Here is an 11,488-nt window from a genome sequence, read left to right on the forward strand (position 1 = left end):
AGAGACTATTGTGTGCTCCGCCTGCACAGATTTCAAGGGACTTAACAACAAAGGTTAGATCCTAAGAACTGAAAATTCGCTTTAATTTTTGCACCATGTCATAATTCTTTTCAAAATTATTGGAGTGTCAAATTGTGCAGGTGTTGTATACAGTGTATATTGCAGGGTCGCATGGCAAATACAGCTTTGTATAAAAATATGCACATTGCATACTCATCAGTGAAATAAACATAATTTAAAAACTGACCCATCTGTATCCAGGGAACAACGTTGAAGTGGACTTTGATCAGTTACTGTGTAGCAAAAGAGCAGTAATTCTAATAGGAACATTTTAAAAATGACAGTCGGGCTTTGAGAACAGTTAAATTCCTGTGTTTGTTCTTGATCCATAAAATTTAATTTAGTTAACCATGGCCTTCAATAATAACATAACTTTGTTGCAAAGTTCCAACAGCATTTCTCCACAAATACTGGCAATTGCAGTCTATGGTTCTCTAAGACTCCTTTTTCCCCGTGAGCTTAATAACTTGACCAAAGTCAGGGGTAACTGCTGTTTTTTTTCTATTGTGTGGTAAGCTGTTTACAGGTAGAGGGCACTGTCTGACTTTGCATTGGTGATGAAGGAAGGAAAGTTCTGGTCAATACCAGTGAGTCTTCCAAAGTCCTAGAAAATTTATACTCACACTAGTGATATCATAGAAATGGTATGGAAAATCATACATAAAAAAATGAGGTATTGTAAAAAATTATATCTGAAAAATTATGTGTTTAACTTCTAAAAGTCCTTGATATGCCTTAAAAACGCCTGAAAAGTTATTGAGGTTTAAATGACTTTGAGTTAGTGGACCCTGATGTAAATTCCCAATATAAATGCAGGTAGAATGTTTTCTTGTCTACTTACACTGCCCTCAACGCCCACTATTGGCACCACATCATCTTTTGTTTTTTATCACCCATCTGTAGGAACACTCCTGAATGAAGTCATTGACATTGTGTTCACGCAAAAAGAGCTATGCCAGTCCCGTGGCTTGGGTTTGCGAGTAAATAAAAAGGATGCTGATGAGAAACAACCCCTGGATCAACATCGCGTCAATGCAGTCAGAGGTAAGTCCAGGGTAGTTGCATGTGTTACATGTGTGTGGTGGCACAGAGCAAATGCTCCCACATTTTTGCAGCCGGTATGAATGAATATATGCGCATTAGACGTAGCCTTGCTTTGCCACATACTGTATGTGTGGCTGCAGAGAGCAAACATTTACACATAATTAACCCAATGCAGCTTGTATACAGTGGCAAACCTGATGGATTATAATCTGTGCATGGTGTCATAGGTTACCAACCTGCATGGATTATAATCTATGCATGGATTACAATCTATGCATGATGTCATAGGTTTCCAAAGCTGCATGGATTATAATCTATGCATGATGTCATAGGTTTCCAAAGCTGCATGGATTATAATCTATGCATGATGTCATAGTTTCCAAACCTGTATGGATTATAATCTATGCATGATGTCATAGGTTTCCAAACCTGTATGGATTATAATCTATGCATGATGTCATAGGTTTCCAAACCTGTATGGATTATAATCTATGCATGATGTCATAGGTTTCCAAACCTGTATGGATTATAATCTATGCATGATGTCATAGGTTTCCAAACCTGTATGGATTATAATCTATGCATGATGTCATAGGTTTCCAAACCTGTATGGATTATAATCTGTGCATGATGTCATAGGTTTCCAAACCTGTATGGATTATAATCTGTGCATGATGTCATAGGTTTCCAAACCTGTATGGATTATAATCTGTGCATGATGTCATAGGTTTCCAAACCTGTATGGATTATAATCTGTGCATGATGTCATAGGTTTCCAAACCTGTATGGATTATAATCTGTGCATGATGTCATAGGTTTCCAAACCTGTATGGATTATAATCAATGCACGATGTCATAGGTTTCCAAACCTGTATGGATTATAATCTATGCATGATGTCATAGGTTTCCAAAGCTGTATGTATTATAATCTATGCATGATGTCATAGGTTTCCAAACCTGTATGGATTATAATCAATGCATGATGTCATAGGTTTCCAAACCTGTATGGATTATAATCTGTGCATGATGTCATAGGTTTCCAAACCTGTATGGATTATAATCTATGCATGATGTCATAGGTTTCCAAACCTGTATGGATTATAATCTATGCATGATGTCATAGGTTTCCAAACCTGTATGGATTATAATCTATGCATGATGTCATAGGTTTCCAAACCTGTATGGATTATAATCTGTGCATGATGTCATAGGTTTCCAAACCTGTATGGATTATAATCTGTGCATGATGTCATAGGTTTCCAAACCTGTATGGATTATAATCTGTGCATGATGTCATAGGTTTCCAAACCTGTATGGATTATAATCAATGCATGATGTCATAGGTTTCCAAACCTGTATGGATTATAATCTGTGCATGATGTCATAGGTTTCCAAACCTGTATGGATTATAATCTATGCATGATGTCATAGGTTTCCAAACCTGTATGGATTATAATCTATGCAGTGATATGGTAGGTTTCCAAAGCTGTATGTATTATAATCTATACATGATGTTTTAGGTTACCGTAGCTGCATACAAAATATGGCCTAATAAACAAGAATGCTAGCCTGGATTAAAATTCAGTCTTCAAACATAATATTTGACACTTGACAGGGCACAGGAACACAAACAAATGTAGGTATACTATTGTCGTAGAAATTATTAACATTGTGCATTACAACATGATTTTTGAAGAAGATCCGAGACTAGTCATTAACATCAAACAAAAAATGCTAGAAAAATCTTTAAAGAAGTATGCTTTGTCAGATTTATCTCAAGGCAAACTGAGTAACTGCACAACTTGTATAGGAGAACAGAGGACTCAAATCATATCAGCAGTCAATGTCAACAACCAGCGTTCTGTTACTATTTTGAAACTTGTGTATGATTATACGTAAGTTGGGTTTTATCATCCTGTTTCATAAGTGAGGTCCAAGACATATGTACCGGTCACAGTGATTGTTGTTTGCAGTCCTATAACTTACAGCTCACTGATTGGCTGGACCCATTCTCATCGGTCTCATTACTCTGTAATGTTCAGTTTACGGCACTGTGATTAGCCACCTTATGTCCCTGTGTGAGGGTCATTTAGTAATGCATCATTATGTAGTGTCCAATGTACTTCATGGAAACTGTTGGAGTATCAAGTTAGTCAGGACGTTTGCATGTGGTTCGACCCCAATGTGAAGACAAAAACAAAGAAACTCAATGTCTACTGAGAAACATATAAAACCATTCAATTTGGTGGTTTTATTTTGCACTCCACGTTTGGTGTTCAGCGATTGTGGCTTTTAATAGTAATTTTTTAATGTGGTTGGTAGGGCAAAAAAGCATATTCTTGAGTAAATTTTGAAACGTTTGGCCCAGTGATGATATCTTGTGCCATGTGGAAAAAAGTCTGGGACGAATTGATTTCATAATGCTAACAATGCTTACAATGTTCAGACACCTGAAGCGCATCATTCTAACAATCATAACTGCTGTATAGCTCAGAAACTGGTGAAATTAAAAAGAAAAAACTCCCTCACGACTAATGTCACCGGTTTACCATAAAAAAAGTTGGGATGTTCAGTGCCAATGCAGTAAATGTCATTATTTTGGAACTAGAGGTGTCAATGATATTTTTAGTTCCTTTTAAGAAAATCTTAATGACATCCTAAACAAGAATAAAGGGTAAATTAGAGAAACATTCTGTTTTGACCAATGGTGTCATCGAAATTGCTCTAAGTAGTGTACACAATGGTTTCATAAAAAATGGATTGAAATATGGCCATGAGATGATGAATTATTACAACTTGTGTACTTTATGCCCAATTTACACTAATTGTTGTTTTCCCCCCAAAAAGTGAACGAATGTAAAAGGCTCTCACGGTGCCCGATACTTCAGAAATGCTAGCTACAATGTAGCAGTGTACTGTCTGTTGTGTTCTGACTGTGATACATCATGAATAATACAATGTATCTGAACCAATCAGATCGCTGGCTTTGCAAGAACAAGCTGGTACATGTATAGTATAATTCAGGGTATGCTGTTGGCATGCTGGGAAATTGAAAACGGTCCATCATGCAGAAGTGGTTCATGATTCACAGACCCTATTGGTGAACAGCTGATATGTTATTATATTGCTTGGAATGTTTGTGTTCAAAACAAATTTACGATTAATTATAGTAAGTCTTAGGTTCATACCAGCACCATCAAAATATCACCCAAAAACTGAATCGTAGCAAGTATTTGGAGCCCAATAGACATGCATGTTTTGAACCAGTGAATGTTTCTCCGGCAAATTCGGCATTCTGTCTTTGACTTTGTACGTTATGATTGAACCACGTCATAGTTGCAAATACTTTAAATAACTGGTTACCACAGCGGTATCCAGGAAGTAGATGAGACACTTTGTTAGGAGGCAGTGAACACTACAGAATGAAGCTAACACAAGTATACAAGGCAACCAATCACATTGCTGTGAGATGAACTTTACATGCTAATGAGACCTAGAAGAAAGGGTCCAGCCAATCAGTGAGCTGTAAGCAGACTTTAAAGGACCACAAAAATCAATCCATTTGGCAGATACATTTGTCAAGGACATAATCATAGGTCATTTTGAAACAGGACTATTTGCATAAAATATATCAAATTGTGTACGTCAGCGTAAAATATGCAGAAATCAGTAGATCTGAAGTGGTTTTGGCAGTCTTTTTCTGTAGAACTTGGCTGGAAGGGAGGGAGGTTGAATTTTCCTTTAGTATGCCTGTTTTTAAGCCCTGCGGAACTTCAAGAATGCCACTCGACAGACTCGTCACCTGTACACACTATCTCAATAACATGCAATATGATAACAATGACTGTATATTGTATAACTAACAAGATAGACTAGATTGACATGTGAATCCAAGTCCTGCCTTTGTTTTTAGAACCTTTGTCTGAACAGAACGTATTGACACTATGCTTTGTGATGATGGGATACAATGCTGCATCGAAAGTTGCAGTCGGCTCCAAATCTTAAATGAATATCATGGTAACTTTAACCAGCAAGCAGGTTTATGTGTTCTATTTTGGTCCTGCATCGAACTATGTTAAGGCGATTCAGTGTGGGCTGAGTGTGTCGTATTATGGAACTGCACTTCGTCAATATGTAGTACATTATGCAGACGTAATTTTCTTTGTGTAATTTTGAATAAGTTTGGGTAAAATGTGCATGATTCTGAACAGACCACAGTACATAAATTACCCACAATTCTCTATGATTTGTATCCTTTAAGGTTACTTTTCTAAAAACTTTTTCATTTCTGCATGTAAGCATTGGTGTGCAGCATCAGAATAATTTTTAAATACATGTAATATCTAGTAAAAGTACGTTTAGATATATCAGTGAAAGTTTCAAAATAACCGCTAAACAACCAGAAAAGTCACATTCTTTAGGTACTACAAATGCCTTGCTTTTTGGGCAGCAAGTTATGACGAACTGAAGGGGTCATTCTCTGAGAAAACTTAGCATGCAAATTTCTTTTGTCACTTCTGTTGCAAAAAATCTATATCCTTTTGTTTCATGAAACAGGTGCAACTAGTCTCCCTACTTTCCATCACATTATTCTGTATGGCTGAGGACACAATCTGTGGCAAATTTCACAAAAATGCTATCTCCTCTCTCAATTATGCATAATTTTCCAAATTATTTAAAATGAGAATTGAGAAGAATGGTGTGCATAAAAGTACGTTTTTCAAAATTTTGATAAATAGTCGTTGAATTTGTCTACACATGGGAGACATGGTAGACTTCACTCAGGTGTCTCCAAGGATACAAAGCATAATGAATTATGGGAAATCTATAGTACTGTGCGGACCCTCTGAATGACCACTAATGTGAGAACCAGGGATTGAAGACTGCCCCTATAAAAGTACTGTATATAAGTATGGGCTACACAGTAATGGAATGATTTCTCATTTCTCACACTTTGTGTCTTGCAGCCTACTTGTATGCCAAGGCCAAAGAGCAGATGAGGACAATGGACCTGAGTGCCAAGACGTTCAATACCAAGTTCCAAAACAAGATTGGAAACGCCAGGAGGCATCAGAAGAACAAACTTCTCCAGAAATGAAAATAATTTTTTAACATTTTATAGATTTATATGGTTGCAAAAGTCCTTTGCATTGTAATGACAGTATAATTGTCTTTATTGCAATATTTACATATATAATTTGAAGTTTAAATTCTGAGTGAAGATTTGTTAAAAATAGTAAGAAAAATATTAACGTCATTTAAAAGAAAAGTATTTAGAACTGAAAGTCAGGCAAACAATTTTAACCCACAAAAAGACAAAACACCCATATACAACTGAACAATTGTCAAAAATTATTGTAATCATCTCAGTTCCCTTGTCAAGATTTTCATGATCATCAAGTTTGCATCGAACTTGATCATGATCTCACAGTTTTCAGTGGAACAGATAAATGTAAATAAGCTCTCTAACTTTTGATGTTGTGTAAAACAAGGGCATTACTCATTAGTATTCCTGATCCGTGTTTATCTACAGAGTCTTAGTATCATCAACATGGCATTCTGTGGAAAAATGTCACGTCATATTCGGCAATTTTAATTCAAAATTGCGACGTAAATTGTTCAACAATATCATTGATTGGTACTCACACCTACATGCTGTGTCAACTAGTTGAACTCTGGGCTTTTTGACTTTAAAATCAGAATGTGTATTTCACAAAGCAAAATTATTCTGTGAAGTATATCAATGGTTAAAGGCTAATGGAGGGATGTCAACTCCTATGGGGTGACATGGATGTTGAAGTTTGCCACAGAGGGCGCCCTAACAATGCCACAGAAAGAAGGTGCCAGGCAAAGTGCAAAGAAAATTATCAGTGTGCATGTGAGGTACATACTTCTTGTTTAAACTTAAAAATTCTACCAAGTCCAACTCTACCATCTTCTTTGTTGGCCGAATTTTTCGTTTCCTTTCCATATGATAGACTTATGATGTTGATATAATTATATCTATGTAGTTTTTTTAATGTCAAAAATATATGTGTACATGCATTGAGTAGCAGTGTATCAATCTACCTCATATGAAATCATAGCTTGAAGATTATTCATAACTTTTAAATTTTGAGTATTTTTTATCACTTTTTTGTCAGTTGCAAAATTTCACTTTAACAATCACGTTCACCATTTTCAATAAAATCTGAGACGTAAGCAAATTTGATAAAGTTTGTTCTTATTTTGCAGAGCATGACTTTACAAAATCATGTAAGATGTAATCCCTGCAATTTGTATCCTATTGTTAGATTTCTTTTATGAAATTATAGCTTGAGTATAAACAGCAAACGTGTAGTTTTTAGGATATTGAAGGGAATGCCAGGGTTTTGTGATTGTCACTGAAACTTTGAATGTGTAGTAATTTAACTGTGATCTATTTTTATCCTATAATTCCACCAAAATTTAATTGTCACTTTAAAAGAGTGGTAAAGCAGATTTTTATGTTTTCCATCTCTTTGAATCCGCCTAACAATTTGAAAAGTCCACTGTCATGTATGTGAACATTCATTCAATTTTCATCTGTCTGTGATCCCCAAGATTAAAAGATCGATTTGGTTCACCATTTAGCGTGACAATCAGTCGTATGCTTGGTGAGAAAGATGTGTACAGTTTTGTAAGCATTTACAAATAACCCCATTTCCTGGCTTTTTTTCTCCCGTTCCAACTTTACCAAAAAGCAATTAACTCCACTTTGGCAAAATCAAATTTTATTAAATTTTCACATTACAATCTTTAGATACTACATAACAAATTGAAATTGAAAATTTATTTTGCAATAAATGTTTCAGAATTCGAACAAGGGTCTTCAATTTTGCTTATGTTGATTTTAATCATATTTTTGGAATGTCAGTATTTCAACCCCTGCTATTTGAGGATGAGAATTGATAATACAAAACTAAAATTTGATTCTTTATCTCCATATTCTTAAGTTTCAATGAGATATTTACCCCTTTTATCCTTTATTCCTCTCTATCATACTAAACAATAGATTGTCTGCAGTTGAATATATAAGTATGAGGGGGTTTACATGTGATGTTTGATAAGAAATATTGCTTGATGAAAAATGTGGGTTGAGTAAAACGCCACCTTCCATTGATCATACTACTAACATGTGATATAATTTCATCTCCTTTTAATGCCAGAATCTGTAAACATTAGCATCATATCGATGGCCCAGTGCAAGAGGGGCGTAACTCTTTTCTTGGTTAAAATTGAGTTTTTGATATTTTTTTTTTCGTTCAGGAATGTGCAATGCATCTTTTTGTGAAAATTTTGAGTAAAAAGTAATATCAGTCATGGTGCCATAGGGAGGTAACTTAATTTACACCCCTTTTGCAGGAGAAAGTCAGTGCTATCCTCACCTGTTTTGCATGGGCAAAATGTTACAACATCAAAATGTAAAACCTAAAAAGTTCCTAACTCATGATGAGGTACTTCCCCTTTTTGCTAAAAATGCTGGTGCAAGATAGGCGTAACTCCAATTTTTTTCAATTCATATAAAAATTATTTCATAATTATAATCATTTATGACATTTTATATATCTATTACATTACCTTTTACAAATCAATTGAAATTTAGAGTTAGAGGCTTTTAAACCTTTAACTCCACTCTAACTCAGTCTGTTGAAAAATTGAGTCACACCCGTATTGCACTGGCCATGGACAAAATGACTGATTGGAAAGTGACTGATTCAAGAAGCGATTTTTCAGATTCATACTTAAAACGGGATAAGGTCTATATTAGGTAATGATGTTTGTGCATTCATGATTTTTTCAGTAATTATTTTTCCTTTTTTTATCAATAAATAATGTCAGAAATCATTGATCCAATATCTTTCAATTAATTCTTGGAATATTTACAGTGCAATGACACATCGACATTCATTTTAATTGCTGATGACAAATTAATTGTTATCATTCAAGATAATATCTCAGAAAATAAAATTTACATAATTTAGGCTTCATTCAAAAATACTTGGTTTGAATGGAGGAATCAAATTGAAATCTTCATTCATTTAAATTCCTTCAATACCTGGTAAAATCATTTCAAATCCTACTCCTCTATATCACCAACAATGTTCAAATTTAGCCCCCTCCCCCATCGGCCAAAAGTGTTCAGACCCGCCCCCAATTATGACCGACCATTTATTAAGTAAAAAATATTGAACTATAATTTTTGAGATAATTTTTACCAATGTTTTTGTTCTTTGAATCAACTCTAGTTTCTTGTTTCACTCACTGTCGTATTGAATATCCAGTGTTCAGCGTATCAATACGGCCTGCATGCATTGTGTTCTGTACACTTACACTGGCAATCATTTCGCAATAGCATTCGATATTGCTACTTGACAGCAATTTGGTAGTTTTTGCGTAACCGCTACTCTTTTGTACGGAAATATATTTGTCGGAAAGTACTGGTTAATTTGTTTGGCGATTGCTGAAGTCTGCCCGGGTATTTATCAAAAAGCTGAAATTTGTTGAAGATGGCATACTGTAATTGTTAATGATCAAAATGAGGTTGTGATTTGGATTTCATGACCATCGCACAAATTGCATAAAGCCTCTTTGTTTTAACCCACTCGAACGGCTTTTTTGAAACTTTTTTAATGTGATTACTGAAAGCAAGCGTATGTGCCAGAGAAAATAATGTGTAGTGACATTTGGTCAAAACTGCTATTCTGCCTAAAGTCGGCTTTCACCGCATTTCTAGTTATGCAAATACACCAAGCCAAAATCAATCCTAGCGTGAAATAAAATGAAAGAGCAGATAGATTCTCCGCTTTCCCTGATATTTTGTTACAATGAAGTGTTTGTATTTTGCGGTTACCTAGTGTTATGTCTATTTTCTAAACCCGATCCCATGCATTCCAGTCACACCATCCCTTGCAAAGTCTAACAGGGCTAAATTTATCCCTGTGTAAGCTGCAAATAACTTGGTCGTGGTCATGATGTCTGATTCTCGCTAGTATAAAATTTGAAATTGGGCTTCATTCTCACTTATCTGTATCACTTTTTAGCCAAGATGGAATTTGCCAAAATGCAATTAGTGTCTGTGCCAGTGGCCAAAAGGGCGTCGAGAAGTTAAGACCCGGAAAGAAATTCTACAATTACATAGGCACCTTAATTCCGGAAACCTTACCCGTAGTTTTCTTTTAAGTGCAAAGTTCTTTTAAAGTGGCGTCTAAGTTTCCATGTGTAATCAAAGGGACATTTTACTATAACAGCAAAATCCAAAGTTCAGGATATTATTAATCACTTTTTCAACTTGTTATATGAGTTAGGGAGCATTCGTTTTTTACGGGGAGGGGGGGGGCGGTGGAATTTGAGCGACAAATGAAACGTAAAAAGCGACCCCCCCCCCCTCCAAAGCAAATTTCTAAAATTTGACCCCCCCTCAATTCATCAATTGTAAAATGTGACCCCCCCCCCATGAAAAAAAAAAATTCATCAGATTTGATTCATTAACCCTTCGCACCCTGTGGCCCCGGGCTGAAAAAATTTCCTCACATACTAGAGAATCAACATTTTTGGTGAAATGCCAAAATCAAATTTTGCACACACATGAACTTGTAATCGCTGTAGTCTAATCAAGTACACTAATATCAATGATCAAGAGTACATAAATACACAGATTTACCTAGTTTTATATTGGAAAAAAATTATTCATAGTTTCCATATATACAAGATAGTGAATCAACATTTCGGTGACATTCCAAAATCAAATTTCTTGCACAAACATCCACTTGTTACCACCCTAGTCTAATCAAGTAAATTAATATCAATAATCAAGCGTACATAAATACACAGATTTAACTAGTTATGTTATGGAAAAAATTATTCATAGTTTCCTCTGACAAGATAGTGAATTAACAATTCGGTGAAATTCCAAAATCATATTTCTTGCTCACACATGCACTGGTAACTACCCTAGTCTTATCAAGTACATTAATATCAATAATCAAGAATCTATAAATACACAGATATAGCTAGTTTTGTATTTAAAAGAAATTATTCATAGCTTCTCATAGATTATGTATGGAGGACCTGTGTATTTTCTATTTTGCCTGGGAGTTCTTGTGTGTTATCACTGTATACCTAGGGAGTCCAAGACGGGAACTTTCCAGAGAGTGTTTTACGTTGCATGCTGCACTGGCACTGGAAGGTTTGAGTGTCAGCGTGTGCTTTTTAAGTCAGATATTTCTCTATTTTGAGTCTTACTCAAGTCAGCAGATATGTAAAGAAACCGGTGAGTGGCAGAGATCGAATTTTGTGCGGATCGGACAGTTTATTTAAACCCTACGCCATGCTCTACTTTAGTCGATGGAACGAACATTGCTCA

General features: G+C 35.4%; 1 protein-coding gene across 1 annotated transcript in view; it reads left to right on the forward strand.

Annotated features, from left to right (window-relative positions):
* Positions 1-6,783, forward strand: part of LOC139129374 (uncharacterized) — a 10,727-nt gene extending 3,944 nt beyond the window's left edge. Inside the window, exons 4-5 of the mRNA XM_070695007.1 lie at positions 964-1,104; positions 6,072-6,783. Of these exons, the coding sequence (XP_070551108.1) occupies positions 964-1,104; positions 6,072-6,202 (272 nt within the window). The 3' untranslated portion in view covers positions 6,203-6,783. The remainder of the gene's footprint in view (positions 1-963; positions 1,105-6,071) is intronic.
* The last annotated feature ends 4,705 nt before the right edge of the window (positions 6,784-11,488 follow it).

This window comes from Ptychodera flava, chromosome 3 (genome assembly GCF_041260155.1).
Source record: "Ptychodera flava strain L36383 chromosome 3, AS_Pfla_20210202, whole genome shotgun sequence".
NCBI lineage: Eukaryota > Metazoa > Hemichordata > Enteropneusta > Ptychoderidae > Ptychodera > Ptychodera flava.